The 16410-nt window shown below is 39.2% G+C and overlaps 1 protein-coding gene across 1 annotated transcript; it reads left to right on the plus strand.

Moving 5' to 3' along the window:
- Positions 1–2905: 2905 nt before the first annotated feature.
- Positions 2906–16399, plus strand: casd1 (CAS1 domain sialic acid O acetyltransferase 1). Its single transcript, XM_042506347.2, has 18 exons — positions 2906–3360; positions 4509–4605; positions 4865–4985; positions 5843–5887; positions 5990–6052; positions 6710–6754; positions 6875–6998; positions 7387–7601; positions 7757–8176; positions 8663–8752; positions 8864–8983; positions 9235–9391; positions 9547–9626; positions 10333–10434; positions 10594–10734; positions 11713–11790; positions 12577–12669; positions 13779–16399. The coding sequence occupies exons 1-18, from the start codon at positions 3123–3125 to the stop codon at positions 14040–14042; spliced, it is 2493 nt and encodes an 830-aa protein (XP_042362281.2). The 5' UTR covers positions 2906–3122; the 3' UTR covers positions 14043–16399.
- Positions 16400–16410: the final 11 nt, after the last annotated feature.

The raw sequence follows: 16410 nt of genomic DNA on the forward strand, positions 1-16410 counted from the left end.
AATCTCTACATTAAATTATAAGACTAAAGTGACACTTGTTTTTCTGTATGAAATTCATTAACCCTTTCACGGTAGTCACTACTGTGGACAGCTATTGAAAAGCCATTTTCTTGTATATGCATGGGTTTTGATGCTGTGCATCACACACTGCCACCTACTGGCCAGGTGCTGTGAGTGCATCACATGTCTCAAAACCAAGATGGCAGAATGCAAGAAATGTTTTGCAGCTCAGGAATGTCTTTCCATTCCTTCCATATTAGGGGGATCCAGACAGGTAAATGACATGTGGTAACAGCAAGTAACATTGAAATAGTAAAACAGTTGTTAAGTTTTCCAAGTATTAATTTTATGTTGGGAGGAAATTATGATTGATCATCTGTCCACAAAACTGGACTTCATGCATCCCTGGTTATAGTTTGACTACAATTAATACTATTATTGCAACTTTGTTGCTCTAAATACTGTATTTGCAGTGACTGTTTGATATGTGTTGTTAGAATGTAACTTGCAGTTTTTGTAACAAAATATTTCGACAATCTTTTTCTAGAAAAAATGTAAATTGAAAAAATAGATATAGTTCAACAGAGGAGGTGTGTGGGAGGCCTAAGGTGTCAGGAGGAAGGAGCTGAATGAGGGAGGGAGGGAGTACAGGAGGGAGGAGTAAAACGGGAGAGGCTCAGGAGTCAGTGTAAGGTGTAACACTTTTGCATTGCATTAAATTAAATTAGATTTTTTTTTAAATTTGTGAATACACTAGTTTACTGACATTAACAATATATCTTTAGAATTTCACATAATATATTCAAATATTTTTATTGTTATTATTGGTATATTATTAATTTGAAAACTCTAATGCATATTGTCGATCCGAGTGGACATGTGGAAAAAATGCATGTTAAAAAATATTGACCTTAAAATAAAAAAATGTCATGCCTAAAGAGAATAAAAAAATCTTGACTTAGGGAATCATAATTCATGCATGAAATGGTTAAACAGCAGTGGTGGAAAGCCAGAAAGTGCATTTACTCATGTACTATCCTTAAGTAAAATTTTACTACTTCACATTCTACCAAATACTTCCACTTCACTAAATTTCAGATGGCAATATTGTACTTTTCTTTCTTCTTTACTACATTTCTCTTACTGCTATAGTTACTTGTTATACTTTGCATATCAAGATTTTGCTTTTTTTTTTTTTTATACATGATTGTCTATCAAGTGTGATGCAACCAAGCCCTACCAGACCAACCAGTTGGAGCACTATGTGTCATTGGGTTTTCCGTACTGTCATTAACAACCATCTTTATTCAGGGACATACACTATGTGGGCACAATAAATACTAAAATGATTTTCAATTCATAATAATGTTGAACCCACCTTAGTTGATATTTTACTTTAGCGGTGCAAATTTCTTAACAAATCTGCAATTAATCAACTGACATACAAACCACTGGCACATAGTAAACTTTGGCCTGCGGGGGGTTTAGGGCAGATATCCACTTTGCCCAGTTGGTGATATTACTTGGCCCAGCAGTGTGAAATAGTCCAAACTTATTCAATCTTGACCAACTACAACTTCAAAATGCTGCTTACATGGAAAATGAATCAGTAATAATAAACCAATAATATTACACATACTTAATCACTATAGGTGCTTTTACTTTTGACACTTTAAACATTTATCTTTATTGAGTAAAAATTGAAATGTAGGATTTTTACACTGCAGTATGATTCTTCTACTTAAATAAAGGATCTGAGTGCTCATTTAACTCCGCTTCTGTCTCAGTCCAGACCTGCTGATTTATTACATCTGTTGCTTGGGCTTCCTCATTCTTTTAAATATGCGTACTGAATATATGCACTGTGGAAATTTAATTATAGCTTCCATTCAGCTTTGTCTGCATGGGTGTGTGTACATCTAAAGAAATTGGTGTGATAAAAGATGCCTTTGTCTGTTCCACCCAGGTGAGGAAATACAGGTTAAACAGCTAAAAGTATTTTAAAAATGTGACGGTTGAGTGCAGAGAGGCAGACTGGCAGATTACAGTTGATGGTTTGAATTGTTCTCATGCTCTGCTGATACTGCACAATGTTTCTTAATGACAGATTGTACAGCATGTAGACCATGAAAAAGTTTTCCATTCATTTACAGAACCAAGCCTGGAAATACAGCTGCTGAGACCCTACAGTGCACCCAACACACAGAGTAAACATTTATGTGAAAGGTTGCACAGATGGTGAACTCAGAGGTTTAAAAATGATTCCGCAAACACAATAAAGAGAGTCCTATAAAAGTCATAGTAAAATATGTCATAAAAAAGTTATTAAACAATGTTATAGTAGCCTATAATATGTCAAAAAAAAGGTCATGAAAAAGTATGTGCCTTTTTTCTGTGCAGCCCTCAATCATGTGCTCTGTCTTTGAAACTTTGACAATCCCCAATCTAACTTTCATAATAATAATAATAATAATAATAATAACAATAATAATAATAATAATAATAATAATGCACATATGTAAAAATGTATTACACCAGTAAATGTAATTAAATACATTTTTACATATGTGCATTATTATTATTATTATTATTATTATTATTATTATTATTATTATTATCTTCTTCTTCTTATTATTATTATTTTAATCTAAATAGCCATTTTTTTAAGTAAAAGCTCCTCTAAAGTCAGCAGACTTTATTTTCTTTTTTATTCGAGCAAGTTAATCTAAATCACTGTCCTTCTGTCCTCAACAAAATGGCCCAAATCTTCAGCTGTAATATTCTACAGCACCAGATTTTGTTACCCTTTGTCCGGGGGGTAAACACGGTTGATGCGAGTGAACTCTTGCAGCTCTAAACCAACAGGTTCAACAAGCCCCACCTGAAATATCATCACCCTATTAGAAGTGGCAAAACTTCACCGCACAGTCGGCGCTCACAGAGAGGAGGAAGTCTTCTTTCCAACAAGGCTGAAGTTTCATTTTTATCACTTCCTTGAAGTCTTCGAAGTTTCAGTTTTCAGATACATTGATTGCGACCTGCGTGAGGAAAAATAGGTGGTTTTATTGTGATACTGAGTTTTATCTTAGTAATTTTGATCTTCATCTGTCAGCGGTACGTTGATGGAGAAGGAGGCGGTGTCGCATGAGGCAGACCGGGCAGATGGTGTGCAGGGAGGAGCGCCGCTGTTAGACTGCACAGGTGCTTGTTGTCATGGAGGAGCAAAGATGGCGGTCCTGGCCTATAGCCTGGGCAAACGCGAAATAAATCAACATTTTACCATCAAAAATGCCAAATTGATATCGGTGGTAGTCGTCATTTTACTCCTCGTGTTCCACACAGCTTCGCGGTATTATGGAGGTAAGTGGTCTCCCGTTTATTAAAGTTAGAGCCAGTGAAACACTTGACACCAGCTAATGTTAGCTAGTTAGCTATAGCTCGCTGTTTGTGTGTCTGTGAAGACTTTGAAGCCGTTATCCAGTGTTGCTTTTGAAAGCGGAGACATACAGGGGAAAGCATTTATGCAGATAGATGGGTGCATAAATAGACTATTTTCACCCGCAGTAACTTAGCTGCAGGAACTTAAGTCGGCTTTGTCGGGCTAGCTTAGCTGAATGAAGCTAACACTGCATTTAGCTGTGTTTACATGCTGCTGCTGTCAGGACACGCTTGGTTACTGCTGGGGAAGCCGTGTGTAGGCTGATGCAGCTAACTATTGACACAACGAGTTGACATTTTTAGTATTATGAAGGCTAAGTCAATGCTATTTAAATCGCCACTACTTTCTATTTTGCAACGTTACATGCTACATTATCAATAAAGCCTGTCAGGAATGTGGTGTAACGCTAACGAGCTCTGGCTTTAGAGGTTTTGGATAGTATTTAAGTATCCTGCTTTCTGTCTCAGGTCTTTCTTAAGTTACCAATCGCTCATGAAAGATGACACTGATTTTCAGGTGTAACAGGTTGGATGTCATTTCGCTTATCCCACACCCAGAGACTAAAGGTGACAGTGTTGGTTCAAAGCCCAGAGTTTGGTTATAAAGAAAGAGCACGACATACAACCGCCTCCCATCCGTGTTGCATAAAGTTGTCTGTCATGAAAAGAAATAGGAGCCACAGTCCTCTGTGTACACAGTGAGAGCAGCTGCTTTTCCTGGCGATGACACTACATGCCCATGTATCTCGCCAGCCCGCAGACCCTTCATGTTTGCCTGTTTCTATGGATTAATTCATTTGCTGATGGCTCCATTCATTTTGCACACAAATGAATAGCTGGAGAGATTAATGGTTGAGCTAAATTGCTGATGACTCCATTTTGTACTATTGCCCCTAGGAGAGCTCTGTATTGTATACCAGCCTTTTGACAGCACTGAATGAAAAGCCAGGGTACTATTGAGACAGCGGGTTTCAATCATAGGCACAGAGAAACTATGAGTGAAAGCAAGAGCTGTGTGTGTGGGTTGTTTTTTTTGTCTTACTGTAGGGGTTTTTGTGTCTTGCCTTCAGGCGGAGACTCATGTGAATGGCTGCTGTCCAGAGGACGTTACTTGGGGGAGAACGTATGGCAGCCTTATGGCTGCATGATGCACAAATACAAAAGCATGTAAGTCACTAACTGTGCAAGGTATATGTACAGCATGCTTGATACAAAGAAAGGTGTGTGTGTGTGTGTGTGTGTGTGTGTGTGTGTTTAAGGGTTGATGTTATGTTTGAGAGGATACTATCAGACTGCTCGACGTTGTTTAAATAGATCTGCTTTTAAGAACTGATATACTGTAATTAACCACCCAACACATGAATGATTGCTATCTGCAGTTGGATGTACAATTGTCAGATTCCTCACTGCCATTTCTGTCTTACAGTGAAGCCAAAACCTGCCTTGCTGGAAAGCAAGTGGTCTTTGTCGGTGATTCAAGAATCAGACAGTTATTTTACTCCTTTATCAAAATTATTGAACCTGGGCGAAGAGATGATGGGAACAAGGTAATTAAGAGAGAAAGCAGCATGTCAACCGAATGTTTGTCTTTGGAAATTGTTCAGCAGTGGTAGCATGAGTCGTGGGTGAAACACAGACGTGGTGATGGTGTATGGCATACAGTCCAACAGATGTGAGGCACAACTGCGTGCAAAAAAATGACAAGAGCAAACATTGACAGACATTCCTGTATTTACTCTCCACTCATGTGTCTATTGAGTCTATTATGAGTCTATTAACTAAAAGTATCTGATGACAAAAAAAAGTGGACATCTAATGGTTATGGAAGTCTGTCTGATTTTAAAATCATTATCTGTAAGTAGAGGCCATATACAAGGTTCCAACTAAAGACATGTTTAAAAGAGCAGACTTAAGATTTCACTCACAACAAATTGTTTATGTGGGTCTGCTTGTGTCTTCATATAAGAAACACTTATTTCCTCATACACTTCCACATTTAATTATGACTGATTGAGAATGTGGCCTTTAATTTCACTTGCTGCTCTGACGTCAGACACTTCGGCCTCAGGGAGAAATATAATATTCAGTGACCCTTTTTTCCTCCAAGTGTCTATGAGGTTGTGATTTCATTAGATATCTTGAGGCCTTAGCCTCTATAATAAACACTTACAGGAAACCTTTGAATAGAAAGAATTGACAAACATGTACTGGAACAAAAAAATTGTAAGTTAATCCTAATTTGTGTGCATAAGAAAAACAATCATCAATGAAAAATGCAGTCCTGGAATGCGAGGCAATCATGCAGCAGCCACAACTATTTTTGGTCTGATGTCAAGCAAGGAAACAGGAATACTATTCACATAACAGACTTTCTCCCTGTTCTCTCTGCATGTAATGTCTGAAGCACGAGGACATTAGCTTTGAAGATAAAAGTTCCAATGTGAATGTGGTAAGCCATTCCTGGATGTGTTTTATATATACATCATTTTTTTAGTCAATAATAACATAATATATATACTCTGATGAAACATCTTCTTCCTTTTGTGTGTAGAACTTCCTGTGGTATCCAGAGGCAAATAATTCAATGAGGGAGCGCTTAATATCATGGACACACGTGAGTATACATGACAAGGCTCCAAACTAGTTTTTTTACTATCGTATTACTAATCGTTGCACTCTGGCGCGGCTACCTTTTTCATTTAGGTGCACGCTAAAAACACCGTAACAACACATTTTAAGCTTAAGCTTTTTTGGCAGTTCCCATACACATTGGTAATGTCTTTACACATTATGTAAATTATTTTAAATGCTGAAGGTGTTGGGTCAGGATAAGGCACTTTACAGGGTACATGGGAGACAAATGTCGGAGAGAATATCCCTGCCAATGATGTTGTATGTGGGTTAGGCCTTTCAGGGCTGGGGACAGGTGTAGCCGGAACTGCAGCATTTTTCTTAATAATAACAATCAATTGTTCTATTTGTTTTGGATTGCTGGTATGTTTAAGTTCATGATGTAGTTCAAGGAGAAATACAGGGCGTGGTGTTACACATACACACATAAATAACATACACAGAGACAGACGTACTAAATGTCAGGCACACCCGTGCAAACAGTGACAATGTTTAGTCAAGCTTGACAGGTCTTTGCATGTGCAACCCTGCATGCAATTCTGTTATTAATAGTTTTGTTGATTGAAGAAAAACTTGACACCATCACACAGTTTTGGTGTCGATTTGCTTTTCTAACTGCAACTTCTCTCACATGTTGCAGGAAGGTTCAGCAAAACCAGATGCTATCATTGTTGGAGCTGCAACAGTAAGCTGTATAATTGAGTGCTTGGCAAAGCTCGCACATTCCATGATGGATAAAAAAAAAAACAAGGTGATGACTGAGTTGTATCAATCTTAATGTTATCCATTAATTCATTTACCACAGTGGTCCATCAAGTTGCACAGTGGCAGCAGCGAGACGCTTCAGCAGTACAAACTCAACCTGACAGCCATTGCTGTGCACCTGGAGAAGCTGGCAGACCACGCAGAGGTCTACTGGGTCCTGCAAGGTAAAGTCCTATAGCACCTATTATTCTCCATATCACTAGGGTTAGTGAAGTATTACTGTGTTTCCTTCAGCACTGTGATTAGTCTCTGATGTCACCGCTGACTTCATGTCTAATGAAATTACCATTAGAGCGACTCGACTGTTTAAAGCATTGATTCCAAAGTGTTCACACAGTCCAGATGGTTGGGTGCTTCAGGGTATTTTAGGTGCTTCAGTGTCATCACTAAATCCTAATTTTCCGAGTAGTATTTTTGACCAAATAGCCGACATGATGGTCAATTTCACACGTGATTGCAGAATTTTGTGAATATCATCCAATCCGTGCATGCACCCTCTAAACTAAATCTCATTTCTTGTTCATGCTGCTCAAAACAACATCACACATCTAGACCCAGTAAATGAGGAAGTGTTGAGTGAGAGCAGGAAAATGATCACCAACCAACAGCTGGAGATGTACAATGAAGCGGCGGCAGACGTGCTCAACAGCAGCAAGCGCAACGGCAGGTCCCGGGTCAAGCTGTTGGCCGCGTCCCGCCAGGCTGCACTTGAAACGATCTCCAAGTCAGAGGACGGCTTGCACATGCCTGAGGGCACCAGGAATGTGGTAGGCAGGGTTTCTGACTATTTAAGATTATTTGTCAGCAGTTATATTGTTCTCGTCAATGGTTCAGGTTCAGCTATTGTGACAGAAAAGTTCTTGTATTTAAGTGGAGATTATTACTCACATCCGTTCCACACCATGTTTAATCCTCCTGTCAGGGAGCCATGGTCCTCATGAACTCTTTGTGCAACAAGCTACTGAGGCCCATTGACGGCTCCTGCTGCCAGACGTTGCAGCCCCCAAGCCTCCTCCAGAAACTCGCAGCATGCTTCTTCCTGGGCTCAGCCTTGGTCTTCATTGTCCTCCACATCCTCGGCAACAACCGTCACCGCCGACCCGTGCCCCCGGACGTGGAGAGCTTAGAGGAGAAGAAGCCAGCGACTGCAGCTGTCCCCCTGGGACCAAAGGCGCCGTTCCAGGCCCTTTGCAGGATGGGCATCATCATGGGTTATTTTTACCTTTGTGACAGAGCAGATGTGTTCATGAAAGAGCAGAAGCTGTACACACACTCCACGTTCTTCATCCCTCTCATCTATATACTCGTCCTCGGAGTGTTCTACAATGAGAACACCAAAGAGGTGAGGAGTCACTGCTCAGTGCAGTATTTTTTATTTTTGCGAAGCATACTTGCAGCTTTTAATGACACTGTTTTGTTTCAACATAAAAATCATGTCAAGTACGTTCCAACTTGGTTTGAAAAAAAAAAAGATATGCTTCTCTCAAATTTGACATTTTTCCCTGTCTACGAGACAGATTTACTGATATCATCTTGTGTGAATGTAGTTTGAAGATTGGATGAAAAGTGAGCCAGGTTTAGTTGATTGCTGCATTTTTTTGTCTAGTGTTGTGATTGCCATTTTTAAATATCTTATTTCCCTATAAGCTCTTAGTTTAACAAACCTTTAAATTGTGTGAAAAACACAGAAATAAATCCATGAGTTTTTAAGTCACGAGGAAACACAGCAGTGAAAGTACCCAAATGTTAGCTCAACCTTGCTGTTGATGATGATGCACCAAGTTTAATTTTGCAATCCTAAATGTCTTTTTTTGTTTCGTTTTAACAGACCAAATTACTCAACCGAGAGCAAACAGACGAGTGGAAGGGCTGGATGCAGTTGGTCATTCTAATCTATCACATATCTGGAGCCAGCGCTGTGAGTCCTAAATCTCTCATATGCACATCCATTTAAATAAAACCTGCTTTGAAGTCGTGCACATTGATATTTGATAAAAAGGCGTACATTACATTTTTTTCTGTCTTTTAGTTCGTTCCGGTGTACATGCATGTGCGGGTGCTGGTGGCAGCGTACCTTTTCCAAACTGGCTATGGACACTTTTCCTTTTTCTGGCTCAAAGGAGACTTTGGACTGTATCGAGTGTGCCAGGTGAGGATACAGTCAGTTATACTTTAACCAGGATCCTGCAATCATTCTTCACTCAATAAACACATTTTATATAAGGTGAAAGAGCATCATTATTCTGGAGTACACTTGCTGATATTTTTTTAACTTAAGTATGAAACGCTATCATATTTATAGATAAAATAACTGCAGATATTTGGTTTGAACTATTATCAGTGTGATGCTATTATTGATTGGCCTGTATATGTTTCTGTTTCACGGTCATTCCACTCCAGGTGCTTTTCCGTCTTAACTTCCTGGTCGTGGTGCTGTGCGTCGTAATGGACAGACCATACCAGTTCTATTACTTTGTCCCGTTGGTCACTTTCTGGTTTGTCGTTATCTACGCCACGCTGGCCATGTGGCCTCAGATCCTTCAGAAGAAGGCCAACAGTAGGTGTCAGAATTGATGCAAGTCTAGAAAAACTCACTTGTGCCATACCTTTAGAAAAAGTAGTAAATATTGTAAATTAATACTTAAAAGTTCTACACAAGCAGGGGTTGCATTTTGAAAAACATTTTGGCTGATGACTCTTTTTTCTGAACAGACAGTGGTTTGTGGCACTTTGGGGTCTTGGCAAAGTTTCTGGGCCTCCTGCTGTTCATCTGCCTCTTTGCCTATTCACAGGTGGGTAAATTAAAATAAAAAAATCTCACTAGTCACAATTGAAACCACACTTTAGTTTTGAGTTTTTAAAACTTTACATTAACATGGAATTATATTACAGGTTTTTATGTTGATTTCATGTGATTTGTTATTTTGACAGAAATGTCTTGACACAGCACAGTGTGAGAGAAAATGTAACATAGCTTCAAGGAGTGCTGGACAGTACATCCATATTATAACTCGATTGCAATTTGAGACTTAATTGTCTTTGATTCTGGATATGGTAATATCTTAAGTGTCGTTGCTTTTCAGTTTTAAAAGCAACATTTCAGTAAAGGGATGTAATTTTCTAAACTTAGTAGACTGTCCTTGCTTTTACCCACTTAGTCATTATATCCACATTACTGACATTTATTTATCAGAAATATGAGTGTATAATTCAGTAAGTTCATTGTTGCAATATCAGTATTAAGCTTTGTGGTTAAATATCATGATAAATGATTTTCTCCATATTGCTCAGCCCTACTCTTAAGTTGTAACTGCGTTTTTCAACCTGTGTGAAGCAATGATAAATGTACATTAAAACTGTGTATGTGTCGTAGCTAAATGCAATGACAGTCCCTATTTTGAGATCTACTACTCTATTAACTCATTGTTTTTATCCAGGTTCATGATGTGTTTGCAGCCCTGCTGATTTAATATTCATGTTTTGGTGTTGTGACTGCAGGGTTTCTTTGAGCGTGTCTTCTCTGTGTGGCCCATCTCCAAGCTCTTTGAGCTGAATGGAAACATCCACGAGTGGTGGTTCAGATGGAAGCTGGACCGATTTGTAAGTCAAATGCGTTTTGCTCCATTTGCACCCCAATGTCAAAGTCAGTCTTTGCATTAACAGATTCTTTGAAATGTAATCCGCAGTGATTTTTCAAGTGGGCTCATATTTTCTAAAGTTTGAAAGAATTGTTTTAATGTGGTAATGGTTCTTTTGCAGGTGGTGTTACATGGCATGTTATTTGCCTTCATCTATCTGGTGCTTCAGAAGCGCCAGGTGCTGTCAGAGGGCAAAGGAGAGGCTCTCTTCTCTGCCAAGATTTCCAACCTGCTCCTCTTCCTCTCTGTCGTCTCCTTCATAGTAAGACTCTTCACATTTGGGTTTCTCCAACTGCTGGGGGTTAGACTTATTTTAGATTTCTGCCATCTACTCTGTCTTTCAGGTCCCTTTCCTCTCCACGTCTTATTTCAGTTAGTAAAGAAACAGCAGCAGCTTAGGAGAGAGCTGTCACACAGGGGTGGTGGAAACTTACTGTATAGACATGCCACACCTAAAAGCTGCTTTAACAACAACAATCGGTTCCCATGGTTTGGTTGACTGCATGCTTAGGAAAAGTTTTCACATATATTGTTTCAGCCATTGTCAAAAATTTGTCTGTAAAAATCCTGGAACATGTCCATCATTCCAAGTATGACCAATTTAAAATCTACTACTGTGCTTCATGATCATTGACACATCTAGTAGTACATGATGCACACAGGCGTATGGAGCTAGTTGGTGGCAGGTTGTCTAATGTGCAAATAACACAAGAGCTAGCAGTTTGCTTGTCCACAAATGCTCAGGAAGTGGGTGTTAAATAATTGAGGCTTTCAAACGACAAAATATATGGCTCAAGAAAGAGGCACAACCTAGCCACACTGGATAAAGGCTCTGCACTGAAACTTTTGATGTTTTGTTGCACAGCAGAATAGTGGTTGCAGGGAAACAAAGTTTGCATACCTATCTACATATGGAAATGCAGCCTACTTTAAATTGTGTGTTGTCATAGAGGTATCCAGCCAGGCTATTTTAAACTACTTCAAGAGTTGTGGCTTGGAAAAGTTTAAGAAAAGATTCACTCGTAAACATGTGAGAACCGTGTTTGTATGTTGTGAGAAAGTTTTTGTTTTTATTAAGAAAGGTCAACAGAATGGGAACGGTGTCAACTCAAAGCATTTGTGAATTACAGAAACTGCTTTAATTTAATTTAATCAAATTAAATCCACCACCTCCTTGCCTTTGTTACATATGAGGATTAAAACATGATATCTAACGTATCCTTTCCCACCATCACTCTAGACTTACTCAATATGGGCCAGCAGCTGCAAAACCAAAACAGAGTGCAACGAGATGCATCCTTACATCTCTGTGGTCCAGGTAAGATTTTTATGCCCCTTTCTCTGTTTTTGCTCCTTTTTTAAATCACTTTAGTCTTTATTAGCGTTATACATAGATGAGTAGAACAGACTGCAGAGAGGAGGTTACAGATTACAACTAGAAATGCAGCACTATTTTGCTTCTTAAAACTGTTGTACTAAAACTCACATTATTGTCAATACAATTATACATTGCTGATGTCTTTATTTTTAAAACCTAATCCGTTTTCCCATTTTCTTTTGAACTCATTTTCTTTTACTCTCAGAGAAATGTCAGAATTTCTATCACAATTATTTCCTGTACTCTACTAATCACTAATCATGTTGATGTCTGGGCGGTTCCCATTCAAAGTTTTTCCTTCTCCTTTTGTTTTCGTGTGTTTGGCTTCACAGCAGCCACGTCTTTTGTTGTTTCACAGTTCATATCCTAACTGCAATTCCTTTCCAGCTGCCTTGAGATGTCGTTATCCTTGTCACATGACAGGATAATATGAGTGTAACAACAAGGGAGTTGCCTTCTTTCGTTGCTAAAGATAGCACTGCTATTATGTGGAGCCAGTCCCCACTGGGAATCTGTTTGAAGTAGTGCAGTAGCTCAAGTCTTTGAGAACGTAGTTGAGCTTATTACCACGAAGCTGGCCAGGATTGCACATTTTACACCTCACATGTGACTCAGTGATTGTGTCTCTCTGTAACTTAACTGTTTACGACTCCTTGAATTCAGCCTGCTACTTCAAATGATAAGAATGTCATAATACAGTGTTTCCTTGCTCTACTTTGTCCACAGATTTTGGCTTTCATCCTCATCAGGAACATTCCTGGCTACGCCCGCTCTGTATATAGTTCATTCTTTGCATGGTTCGGAAAGATCTCCTTAGAGGTAAGACTGGCCTGGCAGTAAAGTTGCAGTGATATAATAAAATGTTCATTTATATTGTCGTTCATAAAAATCTGCTCTTTAAGGGCTTTACAAGGGGTATCATCAAATTCAGGTAAGATAAGGCAAGAGTAATAAAATGTGGAAGCAAACACTAATAAAATACTAGTAAAAAAAATATGACGATAAAAATGTTCCAAAATCTACTGATAATTCTTCTCAGGCGTTTTCATGAGTGCCGCCTGTAAGGATTACCAAATGGGCCTCCAGGCACAAGCTAAAGTGTAAAGGGAGCCCTGTGGCCCTTACTTACATGTACTGACCAGGAAGAGATTTAAGATAACCACAAAGAGATGCAAAGGAAGTGCAGAGAACACAAAACAACCAGAGACACAAAACGACCAAACACAAAATTACCTCAACCAGACACTAAAAAACTACAAACGGACATAAACCCACAAAAAGATGCATTGTTTCCACGAAGAGATGCCAAACAATGACACAAAAAGAGCCTAAACCACCACAAAGTGTTCATGTTGAAGAGGTGGGGGGGTCTTTTTCATATCTGTGCCCATGGGGCCATTGTCTGTAAATCCGCCCCTGTTTCAGCCAACGTCACCATCAGTGAGATCTTGGTTGTTTTTTTAGCTATATCTTTTAATCGGATGAAGGGTTTTATTCATCAAATGTTAAGTTCTCAGAGAACCAAGCTGAGTCAACATTAGCTGCAAATCGGCTTGCAGTCGCCCCCGCCCCTCCCTGTGTCCACCGAAGAGCGTCTCGGGGAGACACTGATTTTTAACGAAAAAAGCTTTAGGCAGTGTTTTTACAGGTTTAGATCACAGGGTTTGTTTTGGAAAGGAGGATGCCTCTACAGACAATTTGGCTCACGATAAAATCACAAACACTGAAGATCTAGCATACAAACAAGATGAACACCTGAAATGCCCCCTCACACCCCCCACAGCTGGCTACTATTTGGAGTCAGCTGGACATCGCATGCACTTGTGGAAAACACTGACTGTGTGTGTGATGCTGTGTTGCTCCCTGAAGGAAACCTAGTGAAATTGCACATAAAATACATTCTACTGAGCAAGCTTTGTCTCCCCCAGCTGTTCATTTGCCAGTACCACATCTGGCTGGCTGCAGACACCAGGGGAATTTTGGTCCTGATTCCAGGAAACCCTTCACTTAACATCATGGTGAGCACTTTCATTTTTGTTTGTGTGGCTCATGAGATTTCCCTCATCACCAATGAACTGGCCCAGGTGGTCATCCCCAAAGACAGCGTGGCCCTGCTGAAGAGACTGGGCGCCGTCGGGCTCTTCAGTGTGCTTGTATTGCTGCTGGCCAGCAGCAGCACACACGGCGGCTGATGGACACCTCTTGATGGTTGGGGGCACAACAGACTCGCCAAGCCCCTGCTGAGGGTTGAGGTGAGGTGCAAATGTACGACAGGAGCAGGCCCGGGGTTTTAGTCTACTGGTGGCCACTGAAGACGACTCTCTGTTGTGTTGCGTGACAACACAGGGACCTATGGGAGAACTGTTGGCCATCTTCGAGCAGAGTCTGTACTTTTTGACTGCTGTGAAAGTCGCACACTGAATAAAAGAAAAATACTCAAAAAAAAAAAAACATTGCTCCTTTCAGGGCAAAGTGCAAATTGCAAAAGAGGAAAAAAAAGAACAAAACGCTCAACGTTTACATCATCTGGATTCATTGAAGAGCTGTGAGGACATTTTAAAATCTTGAGATTTATGTAAGTCCTCTCTTTCATAACCCCAATGCTTGCTGTGTGAATTTCTGCAGCGTTGCTTCTGTTTAGCCAAACCCACTACTAAGAGGTTTATTTTGTAACATACAGTACTTCTTATCATAACCTCACTCTTGAAATGATCACTTGGCACACACTCCGTCCATATGGCGATAGCAATTGAACGTGTTTTCACTCAGGTGGATCCATAATCTACATATTCAGATATCTACAACAAATCAATTGTGCTGCATTTTATTATCAACATGACTTTGTACAGTATTTCTGGTGACTTTAAAATAGATATCTCAATATGCAAAATATGGACCAACAACTGGCGCGGGTGATCATAAAACTGTCAAAGTCAAAATTTGGAGTGCAATCGTTAAAATGTCCCCTCGACATATTTTTGCTAATGTTTTTGTGAGTGACTTTAGAAATGTTTGCCTTGTGCTGAAAGGTACCGTGGTCACCTGCTGTAGCTCTGAAATTCTATGTGATATGTACAGTATTTAATGATTTAAATTAAGCTTATATTTTATACAGGTTTTTTTTTCTTTTTGGCTTTGTATTATTTTGTACTTTTGCGCTCATGACTGCTGTTTGTGAAGGAAGTAGATAATTTTATACCCATCCCAGCATCTCATAGATGATCACTTGCCTCAGAGACGCTTTGCGGAGGTTGAGCCTTTACACCCATCTGTCCTATTATTCACTTCATAGTCTGTATATTTGTATGATAGAGTGAGAGACTTTATTTTATACAGCAGTGCTTCAGCAGCGATTTTAGTCTTCTGTCCTTTCATTTTTGCCTATTAGCTCTGGTGGGAAATGCTCTGGCTTGAATATATTATTGTACCATAGGAATAGCCGCAAGTATACATCCTCCCTCTGCTGTCAAAGCCATTGAACATTTTGGTCAATGAGTGAGTGATTTTTTTTGGACTACATGCCTTTGAACATACAGCTTCTCTCAGTGACTTATACATACAGTACATCTTCAGATGTAGCCTGTGATCACCATTTTCCTTCTGTTTGCATCTGGGCCACATCAACGTTTAAAAACAAAGTAATGCACTGACTGAGCTGAGAAGACACATTACTGTCACTTAAAGGAAAATACTGTATATTTTGTCATCTTCCAAATGGGTGATGTCTCTTTGCCTATATATCCTCACAGACAATTAAGAGATTAGCACTTTTTTTGTAAGACCTGCATTTTCTTTTCATCTTTGCAGTGAAATATGTTAAAATGGTACCAGTGCAGATACTGTCTGTACCTTTAGCACATTTTTATTGGGTAAATGAAAAGCTTTGGTATTGGCAGATAAAAAAAATGTGTGATCTGAGCTGCATTTGCTTATGAATATTGAGTTGCATATTTCATCTATCATAGGGTGGTAAAAGATGCTTTTACGATAGTTTTTTTTTTTTTTTTTTACACTTTTATGTGGCTTCTTCTTAAAAGAAAAACATGGGTCCACAAAGAATGAATTTCTTCTTTGCAGTGGAACAATTTGCTGTCAGCTTTCTTCAAGGCTTCTCGTGTCATTTATCGGACGATGTGCGGGTTGTGCTCTCAAACTGAATGAGCCAAGTAAATTTGTAATTTCTAATAACCAGCTCATCATATACAGATGAGAATGGCATTTACATGTTTCAATTTCCATGGATGTGTGAAGTTTACTGATCCGTTTCTTCGTCTCTTACTGATCAATAGCTATAAATCTGGTAATTGTTTCAGGCCTTAATAGATCTTTTTTGGTCGTGTAAAAGCAACAACTATTTATACCCCTGTGCAGGGCCTCTTTGAAATATGTTACATGTAAAAAAAAAAAAATTGTGATGTCTTAAAAAATGTGAAATGTATCCATATTATTTATAAATGCCTTTATTCTGTTGTACATTGTTAATATTACCTTCATAAAATGTGCTTTTGGGCTTCTTTTTTGGACAAAAATATACCTTTCATGTCATTCAGAGGTTACTAG

Source organism: Plectropomus leopardus, chromosome 17, assembly GCF_026936395.1.
Source record: "Plectropomus leopardus strain MGB_pleo_1.0 chromosome 17, ASM2693639v1, whole genome shotgun sequence".
In the NCBI taxonomy this organism is placed as follows: Eukaryota; Metazoa; Chordata; class Actinopteri; order Perciformes; family Serranidae; genus Plectropomus; species Plectropomus leopardus.